Raw genomic sequence first — 25,410 nt, 5'->3', positions numbered from 1 at the left:
GGACAAACCCACAAGCCCTAGTAGGTTTGCCCTGCCCCAACAAAACCCACCACTCAAGGGGTTAATAAATACACAATTTACACACAAAAAAAGAATAGTAATAATAATAATAATAATAATAATAATAATAATAATAATAATAATAATAATAATAATAATAATAATGTGTTTATTTGTGTCTAAATGTTGGCTATCAAGTGAGTAACATGCACATGTCATAAAAATAAGATTAATCTAATTACTAATAAGCATAATTGTTGTTCAAGCATATGTTGTATAAATCTACCTTCTACAGTATGTCTTCTTAAGAAATTATCCTGTACAGAACCACCACCACCTTTTGACCATTGTACTTGTTCTAAGTGGAACTACTGTAGGTTCTTTGAGTTTGCAAAGTTAAAGAAAGAGAACAAACAGTTTTCACCGTTTTAATTTTGCTTTATTGAAACATTTATAAGCAATAATCATTGGGTATACTTAGCTACAGAGATGTTTTCATGTAATACGTCCAATCCGCATCCAGGAGCCTCATTATCATTACCAGCTGGATAGATCAGGATAACTGGCTGTTCTGCAATCACACCAGGAATGAGGCCAAATTTGGTTAACCCAGTAATGGCTCAGTTTCTTATCTTATATAGCTCAGAGAAGCAAAAGCTTTGAATGCTAGTCTGCTACCTTCTGTGTTTGTGCATGTGTGAGAAAGACATGTAGTTTCACTCTCTGCCAGCAGATGGCAGTGTTTTAGAGACTCACAGATATATATATATATATATATATATATATATGTGTGTGTGTGTGCAGTATATAGCTGATTTGAATTACTCCAGATTCCTTTTTTCTTGATCAAAGCATTTCATGCGTGACTGCACTTTTTCAAGTTCAGGTTTTACAACATAGATGTGACTAACAGTTCTTTGTCATCAAAATAATTTTGGTTCTATTAAAGTTCCTACTGGATCAAATAGTTTACACTTCTGTATTCATGGGATACTTTATTAGCTCTGTGTAATGATGGCGACTTGGCAGGATCTTGGATAATTGAGCAATGTGTATCACAGCCCTTAGGATTTTCTGTTAGAAGTCAGACCCTGCTAAAGCAGATATTTATCATATACAGTAGACAGCATGATATTGTGATACGCCGCCGGTGGGGGTGTATGTTTTACCGTGAGTCGCTGGATACTCTTGGTTCCTCACTGGTTCTTCGTCGTATCGACTGCGGAGAGCACGTTACCCCAGGAACTCAAGCAAGGTGTTCAGCGGATACAAATACTTAAATTTATTTAGCGAGGGAAACAGATGAATACACGATCTCCCTAACATTACATGACTGTAAACGACAATAACAGTTGATCTATGCAATGCTGGCTATACACCGCCTATGGGTGTTCCTATCAACATGAGTAGCAATACTCTACTACCGACATTACCCCTGCTAACAATCCGACACAGAAAATGTACCTATAAGACACTCTAGTACAGAACATACAACGTGACAGTACATATATCTTATGAATACCTCCCTAGGGAGAAGTCCGGAATACTGTCCTTGGAAAAGAAAGGTGAAGAATGGTTCCTTTTGGTAGGTTAAACAAATACTTCTTGCCACTTGCACTTTAGCCACAAGGTGGCAGCGTTCCTTTAGTTAGACTACGGCAGTGACAGACAACCACGGTGTCCCTGTTCAAATGGGATTAATGTCCCCATGGTGCTGCAAGTGTTTTCCTAGTGGGGTGCTGGGGAATGGCATATATCAAAAGGTTCCCTAGCCAGTAGGGGCTAGAGGCGTTCTGGATGGCGAGCAGGGTGGGTGCCCGTTGGGAGTGTACGGAGTTGGTGGAGGGGAGTGGGCCCTTTGAGGCAATCCTGGGGCAACTGGCACGTGTGGTACCTGGTGTCAGCAGCAAGATGCGGGCTCCTGCCCGTCGCGATAGGGTCCCCCGTCGTCCGGTCCTCTTCTTGCAGGAAGGCTGCTAGTGTGGGCGCTGCTGCTGCAGCGTTGCCGCACTCAGCTGCGCACTCCTGCTCAGCTGGGCTCCTTGCTGTGCCTCTCCCCACTGCCTTACACTCCACAGCGTCTTACTGCTGCTGCCTTGACTCCGTATGGCTGGCTACTGCTGGATCTCTTCTTCGGCCAGCTTCTGCCCGGCTCCTTCATCTGTCCAGCTGACGCTGCTGATCTCTGGGTCTCAGGGCTGCTCAGCGTCTTCCTCCACGCTGTCCTCCCTCAGCCTGCATGCTCCGTCTTCCTTATCTCCCTCGTGCTGCGACCCCCTGACCTCTTCCTCTACTGTCACGCCTCACTTCCCCTCTGCTCCCGTACGTCGTCCAGTGCTGTCAATCAGCCTGGGGACGTTTTCTGGCACCCTCACTGATCTGGGGATTAACCCCTGAGCTCCTGCTGCCGGGGTTTGTGCAAACAGGTACTGGGCTGCTTAGTAACTTTTTTAACCCTGTCCCCGCTGCGGGACAATGGCACAGGCTGGGGTGCCACATATCCTCCCACTTAAACAATGCCCGTCCTCGGCATTGATCAGGGTGATGTGTCCACTGTCCCTCCTGGAAGGGGCCCACACATATAAAATCACACAATTACAATTCGTAATGCAATATACACAGTACACAACATTTAAGCAAGACATGATGAGTGGAGGACCTACTGCCTGTACCGCACAGGCAACATGCCTCTCGTGCTCCTGACTGAACACCTCGCTCCAGTCCCAGGGGGTGCAATCTCAATGGGTTCCGGAGCAGGTTCTTCGATCCTCGGACTGGTCTGCTGCGGTGCATCCGGAGGAAACGGCACCGACCATCTAACATTCGGCATCGGTTCAGACGGGTCTTGGGACCACCTTGTGACGGGACCTTTCTGGTCGGGGGTCTCTTCACTACTTGACCTGGACTCTAATGGAGTTTGACTCGGATACGGCTTGCCACGACGTTGATGGATCCATTGGGGGTGGGTGCCAACGTGCTGGGTGATGCGGTAGGCTGCTACTGTATCCCATGGTTCTTCTACAACGTAGGGGTCTGCTTCCCACTTCCCATCGAGCTTGCGCCTTAGGCGATGGTTCCTTTTGAACACTGGGGTTTCAGCAGGTATGCGTTCAGCTGGGGCGATCTGTTCATAGTTGGCCTTCTGGTGGTACCCACTCTGCCCTGGTTTCTGGTTGGCCAAGGCTCTTTCGTCAGCCAATTTGGACTGGTACTCTGGCACCCAGGCTGCGCATGATTTCCAGCGGGACGTTACTGGGCTGGTGAATGTTGGCATCTCGCTTTGCTCCCTGCTATCCTCCACCTCTCCTTCCGGGTGTAGCGGCAAGCGGAAGAGGGCAACGGCGTTGGCGTGGCAGCGCCCACTTCGACACCGGTAAAAACGCCTGCGGGAACGACGCCTGACGGGATCAAACCGGCTTCCTTTTACTGGTACCCCGCCTGGACCCGTCACGTCCACTGCTTTAGCACCCTTTTCTCCTACTACCACATCGAATTCCACTGTCTCGCCACCTTTGACACTGTGCAGGAACTTCTGCGTGTGGTTTCTTCTTATGGCCGTTCGATGGACGAAAACATCGTCATTCGTGTCATTCCGTTTAATGAAGCCATATCCTCTTCGGACATTAAACCATTCGACCGTTCCTTGTGCCCGTGTGGCCAGCACTTCCTTCACCACCTGACTCCTCTGGACGCAGATGATGTGTTGCAGTGTTACCTCCTCAGCCTGATCCGGGTTAACCTGTTCTTGCTTTAGTGCCGCGATCAGCTCTTCGGGGCAATGCTTTAGGATGTTCATGCCCAGGATGATGGGGGAAACCTTTCCTTCCCCACAGGTGATCACCAAATACCCCTGTTTGGGTAAGTGCGTTTGTCCGATCTTCAGGTCAGCTTCCCAGTACCCGTTGCAGGTGACCTCTCGGCCATTGGCAGCGACTACTTTCACCTGCGTGGGGGGCGGTCTGAATGGAACTTCTTTCCCCCAATATTTTTGGAGGGTGGGTAACTGTATCATAGATACTTGCGACCCGGTGTCCATCATGGCCACCGTCTCTATCCCATTGATCAGCACTTTGATCCTCGGGCATTGTCCCACGTACTGGGCCCACCATTCCTCCGTGTCTGGGTCTACTCCCGGTGTTCTGGGTCGCTGGCGTATTTCCCTCTGCATATCCGCCATGCTGACAGCGAGGTTCTCGATTTGCTTTTGTAGAACCTTGAACTGGTCGTCCGGTAGGTTCTGTGTGGCCCGTATGGCTGTGTCTCTGTCCTCCTTTGCCCCATCAGGGCTGATAGAGAAGGCTCTCCGTGAGTACGGCTGTTCGCGAACCCCTCGTAATTCAGGGTACTCCTCTTCTGCTTCATCCTGTGTCCCGACCACCCCGATGGCCGCGTCCTTGAAGTCAGCGAAGGTCGCACCCGCCATCTGCCTTCGCAACAGCCTCAGTTGCGCCCGTATGCTCTCTCGCTCGGCCCCTTCGATCAGCTGAGCTATTAGTGTCTCATCCGCATTCCTCAATTCTTCCGGGTCGATGGCTTGTATTGCCTTACTCAATTCTATTAGACTGAGGGCGTAATCTCGCAATGTCTCGCCCGCTCGTTGCTTCCTTCCGTATAATTTCAATTTTAATTCTGGGAGGCTTCGCGTCTCGAAGGTGGCGGATAGCTTCTTCAGTATTTGTGCTACCGTCGTCTTGTGTTCGGGTGCCCATGACATCACCTCACGGAGAGCAGATCCTGTCAGTTGTCCTATCAGGATCTGAATCTTCTGGTGTTCTTGTATGGTGTACAATAGGCATGCTGCCTCTATTCCTCTCTTGAACTCTTCGAACGTGGTTCCTGGCGCCTTCTTCTTGTCTCCGCTGTAGCTGGGTAACCATGACGCCCCGAAGTAGTAAGGTAGCGTGATTTGGGTGGTTGGTGCAGTGGTGGCTTGTCCTTGTTGTTCACCCCAGGGTGCTGGTATCTCTCCGCCTTGTGCTGGCGCAGCTGGTTGCTCCATCTTCCCTGCTTGGTTGTTCTCTCAGCCGACTCGTATCCTGTTCGGTCTGACGCCAAGTGTGATACGCCGCCGGTGGGGGTGTATGTTTTACCGTGAGTCGCTGGATACTCTTGGTTCCTCACTGGTTCTTCGTCGTATCGACTGCGGAGAGCACGTTACCCCAGGAACTCAAGCAAGGTGTTCAGCGGATACAAATACTTAAATTTATTTAGCGAGGGAAACAGATGAATACACGATCTCCCTAACATTACATGACTGTAAACGACAATAACAGTTGATCTATGCAATGCTGGCTATACACCGCCTATGGGTGTTCCTATCAACATGAGTAGCAATACTCTACTACCGACATTACCCCTGCTAACAATCCGACACAGAAAATGTACCTATAAGACACTCTAGTACAGAACATACAACGTGACAGTACATATATCTTATGAATACCTCCCTAGGGAGAAGTCCGGAATACTGTCCTTGGAAAAGAAAGGTGAAGAATGGTTCCTTTTGGTAGGTTAAACAAATACTTCTTGCCACTTGCACTTTAGCCACAAGGTGGCAGCGTTCCTTTAGTTAGACTACGGCAGTGACAGACAACCACGGTGTCCCTGTTCAAATGGGATTAATGTCCCCATGGTGCTGCAAGTGTTTTCCTAGTGGGGTGCTGGGGAATGGCATATATCAAAAGGTTCCCTAGCCAGTAGGGGCTAGAGGCGTTCTGGATGGCGAGCAGGGTGGGTGCCCGTTGGGAGTGTACGGAGTTGGTGGAGGGGAGTGGGCCCTTTGAGGCAATCCTGGGGCAACTGGCACGTGTGGTACCTGGTGTCAGCAGCAAGATGCGGGCTCCTGCCCGTCGCGATAGGGTCCCCCGTCGTCCGGTCCTCTTCTTGCAGGAAGGCTGCTAGTGTGGGCGCTGCTGCTGCAGCGTTGCCGCACTCAGCTGCGCACTCCTGCTCAGCTGGGCTCCTTGCTGTGCCTCTCCCCACTGCCTTACACTCCACAGCGTCTTACTGCTGCTGCCTTGACTCCGTATGGCTGGCTACTGCTGGATCTCTTCTTCGGCCAGCTTCTGCCCGGCTCCTTCATCTGTCCAGCTGACGCTGCTGATCTCTGGGTCTCAGGGCTGCTCAGCGTCTTCCTCCACGCTGTCCTCCCTCAGCCTGCATGCTCCGTCTTCCTTATCTCCCTCGTGCTGCGACCCCCTGACCTCTTCCTCTACTGTCACGCCTCACTTCCCCTCTGCTCCCGTACGTCGTCCAGTGCTGTCAATCAGCCTGGGGACGTTTTCTGGCACCCTCACTGATCTGGGGATTAACCCCTGAGCTCCTGCTGCCGGGGTTTGTGCAAACAGGTACTGGGCTGCTTAGTAACTTTTTTAACCCTGTCCCGCTGCGGGACAATGGCACAGGCTGGGGTGCCACATAATCAGAGCAGACAGATTTCAGATACTGTAAAGCAACATTGTAAAACTAAATTGCTATGGACTCCAGCCACCATTGATGATGTTGGTATTTAGCATATTCAATCTCTCATTTAAGTTTCTGAATGGTTCAGTTAACTTCGACAATCTAATTTCTGCTGTTGTGCAAATTATTCCATTTCTTCCAGCTGCTATTCGCAAGTCTTCAAACTGCAGGAGAAAGTACAACACTCAGTTTTAAATTACACATCAATAATCTAGCTTTAGTGGGCGTGGCTTGGACGAGCTAGGTGCAGGCAGCATTTTCTTGAAGCTCCTGAACTCCATCCTGTATAACATCCTTATTTGCCCTAACTGACGGCTCTGAAACCAGTATTAACGAGAGACTACCTACCTGACCGCCTGGTGCCCCTGCTAGAACATATACGTGGTCCCTGTCTGCAGTTCCAGGTGACACGTCTGCTGCGGCCTATCAATACTCCGGCTCCCGGACACTTCATCGCTTGTGGTCAGCGGCTCTACACGGAACGCAACACCCTGCTCCCGGATGGTGTAGTGGACTAGGGGGACTTGCGCTGGTGTCCTCTCCGGAGTTTTTTTGGCGGGGAAAGCGGCTAGCGATCTTCACTGAGACTTGCTGCCGCTGTCCGCACGGAGAGAGCTGGCGCCATCTTGCCTGGCTCGCGGGACCATCGTGCGGCGCAGAGGTAAGGAGACTGCAATAATCCCTGCTGCTGCCGGCTGCTACAGAAGCGACCTCATATCCCTACTTTGCCCTACAGCACCTATACTTCCTTGGCACGCAGACGCTAGTTCTCCTGTTTAGAAACTCGCTTCCTGCGATTGCACTACCAGTCTACTTTTCTACTATTGACTCTGTGACACTTATTAGACGACTACTGATTTGGACAAACATGGACTCCTCTTTACAACAGATCCTGTGTGTGATCCATGCCTCATCTGCTAGATTATGCAGGCAATTGGATGATTTGCGGGGAGGTGGTTCATCCTTCCTATGCCCCCTTGAAAATCGAGATATAGTTGCTGTGGGAGATATCCCTACATGCACAAATCCTCAGGCAGCTCCTGCTACACTCCTGAATTATACAAACCTGCATGAAGCATGGGAGGGAGACCCGCCCTTACTTTTCAACTCCAGAGGATGCTATACAACAAATGCGTGGGTTGTCTATATGTCTAAAGTTCCTTTGGTTTATCCTGATACGGGTCTGATTTCTTCAATGGACTCATACTTTCTTGCTGACCTACACAAATGTATGGATGTTTGGTATACTACCCCTGTAGGCATCAATGATGTTACAGTTTGTCTCCAGTTGCCTGCTATGTTACTGAAGACTATGTTTGCCTCCTATATTTGCCATTACATGCTCTCTGGATATCACTCCAGTTTTCAACGTGGGACTACTCCAACCTACAGGAATCTAATTTTGCTCCATAATGGGTCTGAGAACTGGCCAGACTAGCGCTCAAAACGCTGTTTCTGCTCATATAACTTTTAATACCTCTACTTTTCATACTGCTTGTTCACAAATCCTGTTTTGGGTTCTAGAATGGATCTATGTTGAATACACCACTGTGCTCTATTAATATGAAAATCATCTTTTCCTCTCCTCTACTGTGTTCAATGAAACTGACCGTCTTATCAATATGTGAGGTTGGGGTAGGCTGGTCCTAACCTAGCTCAAATATCCTGTTATTTTCCCTTTTTTTCTTATTTTGTGGCCCCTGCTATTATCCGGTCAATGGGGGGGGTGGGGGGGGGACTGGTTTAGATAGTTAGAATAGTCAGTGGGGGGGTTACTGTTAAGGGATCCAGGTATGCCTAGTTGGGGATGGGTTGTACAGGGTGGGGGGTTATAGGGGAGGTTTGTTTTGGGCCTTTGGGTGGGTTTTTTTTTTTCATTTCTATTTCCTACACCTCCTGTTTGGCCAGACCTTGAAATGGTAACTTGTCCCAATATAGTGCATTCTTCTTTCACTGGAAATTATGCTATTACACCTGATTCCCCTACCCGCAGCGTTGAAATTTTGCTATATCTCTGTGATATTTCACTGTGAATCTGTGTGTGTCATATACTCGTCATTTTCTGGAACCCAAATGGCGCCTTTGGGCAATAGAAATTCATATATCCTGCTATGTAACTACTTTCCTTAGTTATGTCCACACAGAATACCCTTGATATGCTGTTATCTCTGCACACTATTTTCCTATTAATGTTAACCTGCCTATATCCTGCTGTATAAGTACCTGTGAATTTGTTTCAATGTACGTGGAACTTGTTGTCTGTGCCTATTATACCCTACGTCTGTTTTGGGAATTTTGTTTGTGTACCTTAAAATCACAATAAAAATCACTGAATTAAAAAAAATAAAAAATAAACTAGCTTTAGTACACTGTGACTTATGTATAATAGTATCTATAGTATCTGCTTGCCCACCTATGACTGGTACATAGCCTCAGCTCTGCCTCTGTTAGCAATCTCATCGTATTGACTTCTGACCTCAAAGATGATTCTTCCCTCTTGGAGCTGACCAATCTCCTGCAGAGTCAGAGAATATTCTAATAACTCTGATAACACTTGCTTTTTAAAAATATATCAATTTCACCGGAACCTAATATGGGATAGATCCCGATGGAAGGAATATCGACAGGGGTCAGGTAAGTATAGTCACCTTCCAATGACCATAACCCTACCTCCCTGCACCCTAACGATAACCCATCTCCAATCACAGCCTAACCTTCACCACTAGTGCCTAACCCTAAACCCAGTATGCTACAACCTAAGCCTAACCCCCCACCCGCAGCTTATCCTTTATCAACCCTTTTAAGTGCCTAACTCTCCTTCCCCGCAGCCTAATCCTAACCCCCCCCCAACCAGCAACCTAAACATAAGACCTGTATAGTCAAAATCAAATTGGGATCGCATATACATTGTATGGAGATAGAACATGTTTTTAAGCTTTCTATTCCAATTTAATGCCGCTGCGCGCTCCCGTTCAGTTGAAATCAAAAACCTAAATAGACAGTGCCGCAATGCCTATATAGTGCAAATCGAATGTAGCATGAATTGTATGTAAATAGTACAGAGTTAGCAAAGACTGCATAGCAATCGAATCTTAGTTGAATAGCAAAGGAATCTCAGCGTGTGTACACACCATAAGTCGAATAGCGATGGAATCTCACCGTTTGTACACACCATTATTATGTCAAAATCAAATGATTTCATAATAAATTAATAAACGTGTACATTGCCAAAAGGTGTTTCTGTTAAGCAAAAAATGCATATTTTTTGCCTTAATAATATGAGACTTTAAAGTAATTCTTTGTTAAATTATAAAGATGGAATATAAATAAAGGTGCCCATAGACGGTCCGTTCCCGGACCGTCCGTTTTGTACTATGCGATGCGCGCTCCCACGCATCACATAGTACGGTACAAAAAGTATGTGCTGCACATACTTTTTGTACTAGCTAAACTTCGCATCGGATCGCATTGCATGCACACCGCATGCACTAGGCATGCGATCCGATGCGAAGCGTGCTAATTAAGACCCAAACGGATCCGTTTAACGGACCGTGTATGGACCCCTTAAGTCTACCGCATCATACAGAGTCCTCAAGAAGTTAATCTCATCAGTCAGGGAATCAGCTCTTGTTTGCAGCTCGACTTTGTTTCTAAAAACTCCATTAGCCTCCTACAGAATATGATTAATTTGCAAAGCATTTTATTTGCAAAGTAAGACTGACAGTTTGTTTCATAACTATGATGTGATTAATGAAATATACAATTGTACAAATACAAATAAACAATTCCATATCATGTATCTTTTCCGTGTGAGATTTTTTTGTTTATGATTAAAATAAAGTAAAAATTATATTTTCAAAGTCAAAGTAGCATTTGTGTTGAATAAAATAATTACTTATATTTAAAATTCAGTTCATTAATCATGTAGGATATTTATGTAATATGGATGACAATTATGGAATCAGATGAGTACCGGTATATATTTAATTTAACATTTCATTAAGACATATAACATTGAATAATATAGTGCACAAACTACACTGCCTAGTAAAATTATATAATCATAATAATGAGATTTAAATTTATTTATCAGTGTTAATACAGTATCTTAAATGGTGCAAATTAGTTTCTCTATTTTTTGCACTTCTACTAATAACCTTCCAAAGCTGTCATTTTATTATACATTACAGTGACTGCTTTATTGGTGTTTTCTTGCAATTTATGGTTTTTCATGTGAAATTTTGAATGTGGTTTAAGTGTTATACTAGCGTTTAGTTTCAATGTTGTATTATTGAATTAGTTGTTAATAGTATAATTGAGTTCTAATATACAAGACAGAAATAACAATATCATTAATAATGATTGAAAAAATATTAAACTTTTAAAAACAAATTTGAGTTTACTAGAAATTAAAATATATTTTTTCTTTACAGGTCCAGGTTTGGTTTGATTTACTTTGATTTTGACTTTATTAAATAAAATATATGGTAATAGCTATTTAATATTTCTTATTTACAAATTCTTGTGTGTTCTAATTAATTGCATGCTTAACTATTTTTTGATGGTTACAATAATCTACTGAACAGCACATTTTATTGTCATATGAAACAAGCTACAGTACGTTGAACATACCACATAAAACTATGATCAATGATTATTTTAGTGTTTGGTAGTGCACAGTAATTTTTCAAATGTGAATAAAAAAAACTCATTATGGATGGCAATATTACAGAGGTTGTTTATGTAAATTTTTCCTTAATTTGTGATTATTGAATTTGACAGGCATTTTTGTAGACTGTTGGACAAATAGTCAATGAACAATTGTCATCTATATGTTGAGACCACCGTTTCCATTTTATTCATAGTGATACAGTAAATACTGTAAGTAGGAAGTATATTCTTTATATTCTTTAATGCAACAAATAAACCCAATGGCCAAATCATTGGTCAGATAATACAATAGCACTTATTATAAAATGACAGATTATCAAGCCAATTTTGTTTAAAAATAAATAAATAAATAAATAAATAATAATAATAATAATAATAATAATAATAATAATAATAAATTCAATAGTGAATTCAATACCTTCTTCTTAGCTCTTCTGCAGTTCAGTCTGCTGAGGTTGCTGATAAAACTTCATACAAATGTTCTATCTGACACCTGGTTGTTTTCTGACCTTGTAAGCCTGCCCACTTAGTCTCCAGCTTCTTGTTCTGCTGTTCCAAAAATCTCACCTAGAGAAAACAGAATATACTGTAAAGGATGATATGAAATATAAAAAACATACTGTATATTCATTATGTGTTATGCAAATATATAGTATTCCCATGTTCAAAACTGTGTCTTCAAAAGTACGTTATTCTTAAAGAACACAAGATTAATAAACAACACTAACTCAGTTAATTTTATTTTAAAATGGGAAAAAATATATAATACTTATTATTAAACAAACCCGTTAATCAATTTTATTACATGTTATCTTTTATACCAATGGCTCTTGATTTTGTTTTTCTAGGAATGTTTCTAATCTTTCTACAACTCATAGTACCTACCAGTTCTTTTTTTTACAGAGTGCATTCCACAGTTCCACTGCACTTATTGTTACTGTTAAGAACCTTTTAATAGGTGGACAGTCCATCATTCAGTAACATCTGTAATCAAGGTGTGACCCTAATGGGTTGTAAGATAATATACCAAGTGGACCATTGATATATTTTAACAATGAAGCTCATAATCCTACACACAGGAGCATACTACCCAATGTCCCAAACCTCTGCTCTTCACTGCACATGCTCTAGCCCTGGCATGTGGTCAGAAGAGCAGTAGATTTACAGTTATCATTGGCCGGTACCATCAGCTCAATGGCTGTGTCTGCAGTAATTCTGCACTAACAATTTACTGCCTTTATCAGTCTTTTCTCATAAATGTGACGTTCAATAATCCTTATTATTTTTGCGGCCTTCTTGTGCATCATGCCTAAAACGAAAAGTGAGGTTTCATCATTACTTCTAACGGGACAAAATCATACTTTTCTTTTCTTGCATTATTCTATTCTATTATTCATTATACTCATATTTGTGTTTTTATTTTATTCATTGTGCTTGTTACTCAAAGATATATAGTACATTGGTAAGAGGATTTACTTACATTGCTAGTGTAGTGGTCTTTTATCAGAGGTTTTCCCAGTCTATGGCTCTTATTCTGATTGAGTCGGACGGATAAAAATTCAGACGGAGTGCGTTTTTCAGCCCACTGTGCATGTGTAGCATTTGCTATGCGCATGTGCGGCCGCCCACCACGAAACACCAGGAAACACAGCGAACAAATAAAAGGAAGCCATCAAAAGTGGGAAAAACTGGGCGTTCACCATTGGGTGGTTACAACAAGTGCTGGGCGTACACCTCGCACGAGTCTTTGAGTGGTCGGAGCTTATCACATGAAAAACACTCTTCAGAAAAAAGCAAGTCTCGAGCTTTGTTGACCAGCCGATCACCAGCCACATGATTGGGCCCACATTCGCCAGGGCAATCAACATGCACAATGGCTAAAAAAACGTTCAGCTGCACACAATACACCCCCAGCAGCATACAGGTTTCTCTCAATTATCAATTATCTACCTACATGCCAACAACACGGAAAGCATACTTTGCAAGTTTAAACTTTTACACTACATTGCGTGCCTTCCTATTGCTTGTATATTTCATTGCTTTAACACACAAATGCACCACTATTTATATTTATTTATTTATTAGCATTTGGTAATAGGAGGAAATTCACTCAAACCTTAACACACAACTTCTTTAGGCATGTTAGCCAAATACAACACACAATTGCAAAAAGTCGACATGTGTAATCTCATATACTTCCATGCACACACAACCATTATGCTATCAGCACATTACACTTTGGGTAATTGGGTAATGGGTTAGAACATGAGTTCCGTGTGGAATCGTGCTGTTCGGCCGTCCACACGCTGGAGGTTATGATGGAAGTCCGTGCGGACATTGTAAGTGCCGTACACACACGGGAGCGTACATGCATCCGTTTGCCACTCCCCTTTGTCTGTTGGTCCATCGGAATGGAATCGGTGGCCTTGTAGGCGTGACTTCGCTCACCGTGTGTGTGCGCGGTTCAATCGGTCAGATGCGTGCGTACACGTATCTGAAAGAGTGAACCAGAATAAGGCCCTATGTGCTGAAGTGACAATAATTAACTCTCCTACTTACTAAATTAAATATTTTTGTTTTGTCAACATAAGCTACTTTTAAGTATTTTTAACATTTCCAATTTAATTAATTTGAAGCCTTTAACAAACTTTGCATTGTTTGCGAGTACTAAATACAACCGTGGTGTCTATCACTAAGTGACTATTGCAATTATTCAGTAGCATATTTAAAAACTTTTGCAACTGTCTTCTGTGAACATATTAATGAACATCGAAGGAAATAATATACGTTAAAAATCATTGTATCTGTACTAAGAATTGCTATTTATGTGAGTGATCTTTGAAAATATTCCTACATAGAGTAGCACCCTAAAATGTCCCATCAAGAATGTCATCCTTTACTTATATATCATAGAGAAACGTTTATAACCACATTTTCTATTCAGACTATCATGATGAAATATGGTGTTGCCATAAGTATTACCAGTCATATTAATAAAAGCTTTGAAACACATAGATTGATTGGATGAATATTTCTAAACTATAGCAGCCATGAGATAAATCATGCCAGCAAAATACAAACTTTGGAAGTGGCCTCAGAAAGGGACTACGGAAAAGGACTTATGGTATAAAAACACAGAAAAGTGGAATAAAACCAGAATGCTATTCTGACAAATACTTTAAAATACCGAAATACATTCCTATGCCTCAGTGGCGTAACTATAGCCCCGCAGACCCCGTGGTCGTGGGGAGGCGCTGATTAAGTGTGGGCGCCGGGGTCTGCAGGGCTATGATGCGCTGCCGGGACCCGCAGATCTACTTGTCTCTTGTCTGCGGTCCCGGGCGGCTCTCCTACATGAAGGCTTAATGAAAATGACCCTCAAAAATTGGCCGCCCCCTAACAGCAGACCATTTTTTTGAGGATGCTAGAGGAGGCCGACGCCTCCTCTAGCATCCACAAAAAGTGCAGTAAGGGGGCCGCCATTTTTTGAGGGTCATTTTCAATATTATAGTACCAGTCAGCTATTGCATTCACAGTCTCTTGTCGGAATTAACAAGTTACCTGCTTAACCCTTGTACACACTAGGTGATATAATGAGCGATATCGCTCTTTCTGGTCCTTCTGAGCGATATTGATCATTTTATAGCCCAGTGTGTACACTCTACATGACAAAAGATAACTGCTCCCACACTGTTTATGTAAAGACAAAGGAGCAGATCTTTAATTAGCATTCTGCAGCATGGCCCCCTCCCACCGTTCTTCCTCCCTAGTCAGCATCAGCAAGTGTGATTATGGATATTACACATACTCCAAAATCTCTCATTTATTGTTGCAAAGTTTCTGCAATTTTATCATCACCATGTTCTCCCTGACTTCCTGCATCTGAGTGTATCATTAGGTCAACATCAATTAAACTGACATTCAATATGTCAACCCCATATTTTTGACAAGCACAAGGACAACAGGGTCCATTGACTGACACCAAAAACACAGTGAAAAGTCAAAATGGAAATGGTCAACACAAAAAAGGGTCACATTTTGTATGTTGAACCATGTAAAAGTCATACTTCAGACAAGGTGTCTCTCTCTGATACCGCTGCACTTGGGCACAGGTTACTATCACAATCGTTGTCGTGTAGACTGTAAAGTATGAAAAATGAATCGTTATATGTTGACCATTTGAACCAAATTTGACATTCCATTGACCATATACTTGGCTATTGCCTAGATCTAGCAGCTTCTCTTCTTCCCCAGCTATGCATTTCCGTCTAGACACTGTAAAAGCCTTTGATTGTTTCATAACTATATCTCCATGCCATTTTCTCTGATTGGGCATTTGGCTCAGATTTTTCCCACCATGCCTATTTTCTTTACACATCCCCTAAAGACACCCTTATTGTTATTGGTCCATTATGTTTAAATGTTACCATGTTTAGAGACAAGACTTTCCCCTCTATCTCCCTTACTGGGCCCTAGATCCCCTCCTCTACATCCAGTTCCTACAGTATGAACCTTTAAAGATATCACCTTGGGCACAGTGAATACTAAAGTCACACTTTTTCAAATGACCTTATATTACCTATTCTTGACTTTTCCCATTCTCTACTCTATTGGTTCTAAAACTATGGGTCCTGACCCCAAAGTGGGTCCCGACCATCTCCAAGTTGTTCACCGTTAAGCTGCTTAGAGATCTAAGGAGTCCTCAGGCAGGCTTTCTGCCATACTCTGCCTACACTGGTCATGCTCTGCCTCCCTGCCAGCCCAAAAACCTTCACAGCAGTTTTAAGCTTTAATGTTCACATGATTATATTAAATAACACAAGCAGGGTCGGGACTCCAAAAGAAGCTTGTCTCTACAATTGCGAAAGAAATGAAATTATAGTATTTGCTGTCACTTCACTTCTATTTTGTACCTCCGCATTGCTGCCTTGCATGTGTGTTGGCCATTCTGCAGTAACTTGCTGGAATCCTGTAACCATTTTTGTCTGATGGGGTCCCAGAGCAAAATAGTTTGAGAACCCCTGCTCTACTCCAAATTATCAGAAAATTACAAGAATATTTTTAAGTCCCCATCATTTCTATTTACAAATAGAAATTGAAGGCCCTATCCCTAGGTACATCAACCAAGTCCTGCTGAGGTGGTTGTTTTCCAGGCACCTTGGATAAAAAAATCCCTTCCTCCAAGCATGCACTTTTCTAACAAATAGATTCCCCAAGGTTTCCTCATCTTGCACCCACTTATTAAGTTGGTCCTGTTGGAAATACAAGGTCCTGTTGGAAATACAAAGTTGGTAGACTTTTCATATCTTGGCTGAGCCAATCACCTAAAATGATTTGCTGCCCGAAACTTGTTTTTTTGCTTCCTAAACTGTGCCTCTGTCCCCTCCTCATCTGTACCTTTGCCTATTTTCCCATGTGTGCCACTTCCACCTCACTCAATGTCTGGTGGCTGTGATTAGAACTGGTGTGGTTGACTAGAGTACCAATCACATTCAATGCCACAAAACTCAATCTGAAGGATGGCAGCGGGAGTACTTGTGTACTTGGTACATCCCAATGACCTACCCTAATTCGTTCTATGGAGCCGTGTACTTCTTTAGGGTGTAGTTGGGGCAGCAAAAGTGCCAACTGCCATGTTTAGGCACCAGAGCAGAGAGGGTCTGGGTTAGGCACTAGTGAGGAGGGTTAGGGGCAGGATGCAGGGTTAGGATTCAGTGGGGGAGGGTTAGGAAGGGCAGGGTCTTAGGGTTAAGGATTCCTTCCACCTAGATGCAGGTGTCGGTATTCTGAATGCCAGCATCTTAACCATCGGTTATTCGTATGCATTCCCTAGTAAATGCTCATACATTTCTATTATTATATTCTAAAATTTGTTTGACTTTGAAAACTGTATATATTTGACTTGAATACTGAATTATACTCAACACAGTTGTTAGCAAGCAAGAAACATTTATTGACATGCAAGTACTGTATGTAAACAGAGATTATTACATTTACAAAGCATTTGGCAAGCTAGCAATGCATTAATGCAGTGACAATTGATTACAAAGTGCACAGATGGGACTTCCATTAAGATTATGGGGTTCTGCAAACTGGGATGAGATGTGATGGTGTGGAGAAAGGGGTACATTGCTTCCTACTTCACTCAATGATCATTTTTAAATTTGGCAGTCTGAAAATGCTGGTGGCCATACTGCGACACCAACAAGCTATTGGGCCAGGGGTTGTGTCTCTGTGTGTGCAGGTTATGAGCAACTATAGTGGACTCTATTTCAACCTCTTATCTGTTCTTTGTCATATTTTGGTCCTTTTTGGATCCATCATTCATCCATCCATCATCACAATCACATCATACTTAGCTCCTGCCTCTAAATCCTGCCTATGCTGTTATGGCCTTAGATATACACTTTAATTCATTCAGTGACAGCATAATTTGCTATGGATAATACAGTACCAGCACATTACACAGTCACTGAAAACGTATGGTTATCTAAGTAGACAGGAGAATATTAAGCTACTCTGAAATAAATCTTGATATAAAGCAATACGTTTCACTATTGGTATACAGTATTTTCACATATTTGTTGAAGTACCTGTATACCAAACAATAGAATCTGACCATCTCTATAAGGACAAATGTTCCAGGGTCATATGCAAATGCTTCACTTTTATAAGGCAGTAAATTATATTGCATAATCCAGAAATATTTACTTATCACATTGCAAATCCAATATTCTTTGTACCATTCTACCTCTTCCATCAGAACTACAAACATATCATACAAGACTGCATCAAACCAGGTGCCATTCCATTTTGCACATTTCCCATTTTGTGGACTAAGATTTCTCTAAATATCAATGAGTTAGATAAATGAATGCAAAAGAGTGTACAGTATTTGTATTACTCCGGATGGTGGATGACTAGTTCAGCTGATCTGGGCTCACAAGCACACTCCAAGAGATTTCACATCAATGGGATAAAGACATACGGTATCATTGCTGATACTTCAAGATGTTCCGGCTGCGTTCAGGCCCTATCAATTGTTCTAGAGTGTCCTGGGTGTTGTGACTGTCCCATTGTACCTACTTTATGTCCACAGAAAGACTTGTATACTTTGCTAGACAGAAACATTGATCCTATGATGATAAACCACTTAAACTTATTGTAGGTTAACTTGTTTATATTGATTAGGAAGAGTAAGGGCAGGATTTATTCTAACTGGCAGATTTAAGGTTATATTTGTTTATTTTTGTAGCCTATAATACCAATAACGAACAACAATGACTGTAAGTGGTCACTCTTACTGGAAGGCCAATTCCCATTGTCATGTGCACGAACCTTTAGATTTACCTATTTGGAATAACCTACCTTATTAGCCCGCAGAGCATGTTTAGTACATTAATGGGCACTTTTCTAAGTAGCAAACAACAAATATTAATAAAAACAATTATGAACTCATTTTACTGATGTTGCAAAAGCACATTACTACGGGGCCTATTGATCAAGTAAAATGCGGAATAAGCAATGTCTGCATTTTTTAAGTAGAGTGGCTATTTACCAACTTCAAATGCAGGAGATATTGCAGATATCACATGCATTGGTCACCCAGATCTCAGCATATTACTGTCCCCATACAAAGTATTGGGACATTTACTATATTTATATAGAAATGAAGTGGATAACTTAATCTACGCTCACGCACTCAGACCAGGAGAACTCAGAGGGTTGGGCAGATCTTTGGTACCAAGCAGTGCACAGTTATCTTAAAACACCATAAATGACTATGTTTTGATTAGAAATTCTCTTTGTTGCACAGAATTTTTTAAAGGTTTACCTTTTGTTTGTGCACACAATCATCACTGCCAGCAATATAGCAACACATACATAAAAGCTTTCAATATATATGCCTTGTTATCATTTGCAAAAGCTTAGACATTGCTGGCGCGCAGCATTGGCAGCCTTTAGCAGTGGTGCCCATGGCCAGAGTGGTGCTTAGCTTTGGAAATGTAACTGCTTGAACTGAATCCTCCGGAATGGTGGTGATGGCCACCATGGCTGGAACCTCCTGAATGATGGAGATTGCCTCCATGGCTAGATCCTCCTGAATGATGGTGATGGCCCCCATGGCTAGATCCCCCGGAATGATGGTGAAGGCCTCCATGGCTGGATCCTCCTGAATGGTGGTGATGGCCACCATGACTGGATCCTCCTGAATGGTGGAGATGGCCTCCATGGCTGGATCCTCCTGAATGGTGTTTTCCTCCAGTGCTTGAATGCAGGACAGCTGGATAAATAAATGAAATATTCTCTTTAAGGAATACAGGTAGGGGTAAATTTAGTTATATTGAAGATGGGATGTTGCTCATAGAAACCAATCAGATGATACTTCTTATTTATTTTGCACCTTCTAGAAGATAATAGCTAGAATCTGATTGGATGCTATGGGCAACATCCCATCTTCAATAGAACCCCATCTTAGTAGCTCCATAATACAATAATGCCATTGAGATTTCCTATAGTAATCCTTTGCAGGTAAGTACTGAAGCACCTACTGTATGGAGATCATAGCATATATATTACTGTATGGTTCTATTGCTCATTGCAGTTGCAGTTAATTGGTTAGAATGAGATCAATGATCTAAATGAGTTTACTTACAGACATTGACAGGTCCATCTGTAGCCAATCTGGAAAAGAGAAAAATGTAGTCTATAAATGTTTCATTCCTGTGTACAAATCTTCTAATAATACAACATTTATATACAGTGTTTACAACATTGTAGTTCATTGATAACAATTAAATAGATAGTTATGTATTTTTTTTATTTGAAACAGACGAAAATAACAGTTTTTATCTATATTAATGCTTGTGTACAAGAAGCAGCAGCAGGATGTTTGCCCGCCTCCCCCCCCAAAAAAAATATAAAAATTGGAATGGTTGCTATGGGCAACATCTCTTGTTCAGTAGAGCTCCCATCTTAATAAATGTACCTCAATCTTTCTATTTATTATTTTTATTTCATGTATGCAGCCTAATTCCCAACTTCAATTATACAGCTACTACCCAAAATTATCAAAAATGTTCTTAAAAATAATTAAGCAATTGTATAATGTTTGTACATAGCACATTTTCACTTACTGTAATTGTAAGTATACAGTATAGCATATTTATAGGGTTTTATTTCTGTATAGGTTTCTTTTTAATTTTTTCTCATTTCATAATGGACATCAGACCAAACTACAGTTATGATTAGAGAAGATTCAGAATCACACATAATTCACTCACCTGCACTCTTCTCCCTCCAGCATCTTCTTATAAGTGGCAATCTCAATATCCAGAGCCAGTTTGACATTCATCAGTTCCTGGTAATCCCTCAGCTGGCGAGCCATGTCCTGCTTGGCCTTCTGTAGAGCGGCCTCCAGCTCGGCCAATTTGTTCTTTGCATCTCGGACAGCTGCCTCTCCTCGTTCTTCAGCCTCACTTATGGCAGATTCCAGTGCAGCCCTCTGTGACAACATACAGTACATGCATATAAAACCACGATAGAGAAGTTGCTCTGCATAAATGCAAGCAGCCAAACTCTGAGTTAAGGGGCACCGACTTCCAAGACATGGTTAAATGAATGCCCCTTTAAAAAAAAAAAAAAAAAAAACTCTGAGTTTGGCCAGAATCTCAAACAGCTGCTGAGCTCAGAGCCTATTACATTTGGCCGAAGGTCTCCAAATGGGTAATCTGTGTATGTGCCTAGCGCTAACTGTATATTACCTGGGATTTAGCACACTCAATCTCTCCCTTAAGTCTCTGGATTGCTCGGTTGAGGTCAGCAATCTCATTTTTGCTGTTCTGAAGATCATTACCATTTCTCCCGGCTGCCATGCGCAGGTCCTCAAACTGCGTATAAAAAGAGAGAACAAAGAATGTGAATGCAGCCATCTAACTGGTAGTAGCATTTACTAGTGGTTATTCAAGTGTGTTAATACAGAGTGCAAATGTGCTGTCTCAAAGAGTAGAGCAAGAGAAGCTTTTTTGGAAAGGATGTACATTGGGTAATTTACAGGGGTGTCAGTCTAAGTCTTGAATTAGTTAGAGGTGAGCGGTTTGGATTTACTCGGTTCGTAAAGCCAAATAAAAAAATTGGATTTTTCTAATAGGATATTCATTACATGTGACAGCCAATAGCCAATAAGATCACACTTCGAGATCCGACTAAATCTGAACTAATCCGTAAATCTCATCTCTAGTTTAAGAATGTTAACAAATTGTATTCTTATGTGTTACCAACAGTTTAAAAGATCAATGACTACGGGGGTTATTCTAGTTCACTCTTTCTGACAAAATCCTTCTTAGATGGACAAAACCATGTGCACTGCAGGTGGGGCAGATGTTACTTGTGCTGAGAGAATTAGATTTGGGTGGGGTTTTACTTCAAAGTGAAATCTATATTGCAGTGTAAAAATAAAGCAGCCAGTATTTACCCTGCACAGAAACAAAATAACTCACCCAAATCTAATTCTCTCTGCACATATTACATCTGCCCCCCCAGCAGTGCACATGGTTTTGTCCATCTAAGAAGGATTTTGTCAGAAAGAGTGAACTAGAATAACCCCCTATATTACATTGCTTGCAGCATACACTTATCATTTAACTTATATACTGTAGATGGTATCTCTACAATGTTGGGGTTATGAATCTCAATGATGGAGAGAAGGGATGAAATATTAAACTGACTTAAAATTAGGACCTGCATATAATTGTATAATATTATATGATTCCATACTGTACTGTATGTACAGATTCTATAGCCAAACAGACCAACATTAAACAAACAGAATGCTATATCATCACAGATAAATGATAGTCATCTTCTTTTAAAGCAATGAAACCAATACAAAATAATCATGAAGAAACGGATGCTAAAAGGGAAATAAATATATTTACTTTTACTTAGGGTACTACCTCTTTATAACATTCATTGTGTTTCTCTTTGAGTGTTGTTTATGTACTGTAACTATTTTTTCTTTATTCGCCTTATTTAAAAAAAACCTATCCAGTAATTCTACTTTCAATCTCAACATACTACCCAAAGGTAGTAAAGCAAATCAGTTGTGTTCACATTAGGGTTTGACTTGCCCATTGGTGTACAGGGAAAACCACAGGTAGACCCCACTGCCTGAGGCTTCACCACCTCTGGGAATATGTTGTATTTTCTACAGTGCAATGTCATTTTTAATCTGGTACATTATCATGCAGTATTTAATATATACTATATATATATTTAGCAAGGGGCCCAAATCATGCACTCTATAATGTTTAACCAAACCTCTGTGACAGCTGGACTCTCCACCCCCTTTGGAGACACATCTACAAAAGGCCCCTATCATTGCATTCTCTAGTGTACCTTTCATGTCTCAGTCCAACACTGTTCCCGGCAATAGACAGATAAAACTTTGTTTTTTTTTTAATTTCTTTTCTACCATACTCACCCTTGATTGGTACATGGCCTCAGCCTCAGCTCTGCTCCTGTTAGCAATGTCCTCGTATTGTGCTCTGACCTCAGAGATAATGCTGTCCATGTCTAGGTCTCGGCTGTTATCCATGGACACAACCACTGAGGTGTCTGAGATCTGAGCTTGGAGCTGACCAATTTCCTACAATAGTTAAAAAATAAATAAAGAACAAAATAAAATCTGAAAACACACCAGTTTATTATAGCATACCTGTCCTATGTAATTTTATAAAAAACAAACTTTGTCTTCCTTTGTCATGTCTTCTCAGCTCTCCTACCTGTTGTACCACCCTCCCCAAACTCTTACATTGTAAGCCCTTATAGGCAGAGCCCTCAACACTCTTGGTTCGTTGTCTGTACTACCCTTGTCTTAATTGAGCACCCACTCACAGTTAAACACTTTGATCCTCACTGTACCTCTTGTCTGAGTCATTGGGTGATACTGAGTAACATTTAGTAGAAGCATGGCAATATCGGTGGGGAATGCAACTTTTGCCACTCTCCAGGCTACAAGGCTAAGAGGGCAGCATAGTCTCTAACCTGATGACACCCATTTAGAGTTTGACTTTGGTTGAACCCTACTAAGTACTGTAGCCCTCCTGGTCCTACAGAGTGCCCTCTGAGAGTTGTATAACTAATTTTCTTTTAGTACTGGGAAAAGTTATGCCAAACATAAGCAGATAAACATTCAGGTTGTTTTACCGCATCATACAGAGTCCTTAGGAAGTTGATTTCATCAGTCAGGGAGTCGGCCTTAGCCTGCAGCTCAGCTTTGTTGATGAAAGCAGCATCGACGTCCTATAATACAATTGCAGGCAACAACGTGTATATAATCATTGCAGTTGTTTATATTTTATATATGTATTTGTTGTTTCAGTTCAACTAAAGCACATAGTTTATATGAAAGACTTACTCTCTTCAGAGACACAAATTCGTTTTCTGCAGCTGTTCTTCTGTTGACCTCTTCTTCATATCTGTCAAATTAAAACAGTTGTGTTTATACTGTAGTTCATACTTTTATGTCACCTACAATTCTGAAATCCTATGGAATGTTTTAGGAAGGTCGCAAACAACATCTGTGCACATATTACAACTTAAAGTTGCACACAAGTCACCCAAAGTACACATGTGGTGGAATGAAGTTCATTTCTCTAAAGGTTTTATCTATGGTATTTCCTATATTAAAGATTAGTTTGTCATTTGAGAAGATCAAGTGACTTCTATCAATGCCAACTGGAAAATTCTGGCCCATGGCAGTGAGGGTTTCTAAGCAACCAAACACTACATGTATACATAAATACACAATATTAAATGTGCATTGCTGTATCACTTCCAGCTCCTATTAAATCCTATCACTTCTATCATCTATAAATGCAATAGCCATGGAGGTTTTTAATGTAGGTCCTCCTTAGAGCCTTTGCCCTATATTGGTCCATAGTCAATATTATGTCATATTCTTTCTAAAAACTCATGCTATGCTCCATGATATAAGATTTTTTAAGGCATATATCAGTGTAATATAACAGAAAATATAACTGCACCTTCTCTTCATTTCTTCTACAGTTCCCTCCATGTTGTTTCGTTCTGCATCCAGACGAGCCCTCTCGCACTCCAAGTTCTCCAGTTGTCTCCTAAGGTTGCTGATAAAAGCCTCAAACAGTGGTTCTATCTGACACCTGGCTGTTTTCTGGTCTTGTAGAAGAGCCCACTTGGTCTCCAACATCTTGTTCTGCTGTTCCAGGTATCTTACCTAATTCAAAATTAACATGGAGTTTAAGAAAAAATTCCAATTACAAAGTACGTCTTGGCTAAAATTCATCAAGTGTAGAGAAATATAAAATTATACTTGCAATCCATGCAATGTGCCTGGTTTAGCAGGTCCCCCAAAGGTTTCACAATTTTGGTACTGATTTCCTTATATAAACTGTTTACATGGGAAGCCTTTATGAGTCAGGCCCACCTTATTAGGAGAAAGGGTGCAGTAATAGACTATAGGTGACTTTGGGGATAATGCCAAAAATCATTTCAATTCACTGGATTTTGTTTAAATTCATGAAGTATATTCTGCTAGAATTTCAAATGGCTAAACAGAAAAAAAACTGTATGAGTATTAGTTATATAGTTATATAGTTGGAGGAACCCTAAATCAGGCATTGGTGCAGATGGAGCTGATGGCCTTGACATCTACATTTTCCTAAAATCCATCCAATCCATTATTGCTTGTCCATAATTCATCAGCCCGGCAGATCGAGACTTAGAACTGTATAATAACAACCATAACTTTTATATGGTAAAATTATTTTTGATCTAGTCTGTTTGATACCATATTAGTTATAATAAATGTTTTACCTTGTCAATGAAGGAGGCAAACTTGTTGTTGAGGCCTTTGATCTGATTCTTCTCCTCAGTCCTCACTCTCTGGATGTTTGGGTCACTTTCCAAGTTGAGAGGAGTCAGGAGACCCTGGTTGACAGTAACATTGGTGATTCCTCCAGACCCGGATAGTCCTCCAAAACCATGACCGGAGCCGCCAATACCAAATCCAGATCCGTGTCCGCTTTTTCCATGAAAACTTCCCACTGATATCTTATGTCCTTTTGATCCAATACTGTGTGCACTCTTACTGCTAAAGCAGTGCTGGGCCTTGTGACCATGTCCTGCATGTTTAGTAGAGTGTGAGAAGATGCTGTGGGAGCTGGAGTGCTTAGGTGCCACAGAACAGGAGCTGAAGTGCTTGTGTCCGGAGGATGCGTGCATGGAGTGATGAGACAT

General features: G+C 41.7%; 1 protein-coding gene across 1 annotated transcript; it reads right to left on the bottom strand.

Moving 5' to 3' along the window:
* Positions 1 to 20,413: 20,413 nt before the first annotated feature.
* On the bottom strand, positions 20,414 to 25,410 carry LOC146059162 (keratin, type II cytoskeletal cochleal-like). The gene is made up of 7 exons (XM_083171283.1): positions 24,988 to 25,410; positions 24,180 to 24,388; positions 23,552 to 23,612; positions 23,341 to 23,436; positions 22,616 to 22,780; positions 20,898 to 21,023; positions 20,414 to 20,638 (listed from the first exon to the last, which is right to left on the bottom strand). The coding sequence occupies exons 1-7, from the start codon at positions 25,408 to 25,410 to the stop codon at positions 20,414 to 20,416; spliced, it is 1,305 nt and encodes a 434-aa protein (XP_083027409.1).

This window comes from Crinia signifera, chromosome 2, assembly GCF_055691185.1.
Source record: "Crinia signifera chromosome 2, ASM5569118v1, whole genome shotgun sequence".
Lineage (NCBI taxonomy): Eukaryota > Metazoa > Chordata > Amphibia > Anura > Myobatrachidae > Crinia > Crinia signifera.
The sequence above is the reverse complement of the archived record's forward strand: the minus strand, read 5'-3'. Positions and strand labels throughout refer to the sequence as shown.

Coding starts and splice junctions, on each gene's coding strand:
- LOC146059162 (XM_083171283.1), bottom strand. CDS start 25,410: ATGTCTCATCACTCCATGCACGCATCCTCCGGACACAAGCACTTCAGC. Junction 23,613..24,179: donor GTAGAAGAAATGAAGAGAAG/GTGCAGTTATAT, acceptor TTAATTTGACAG/ATATGAAGAAGAGGTCAACA. Junction 20,639..20,897: donor TTGAGTGTGCTAAATCCCAG/GTAATATACAGT, acceptor ATGTTGTCACAG/AGGGCTGCACTGGAATCTGC.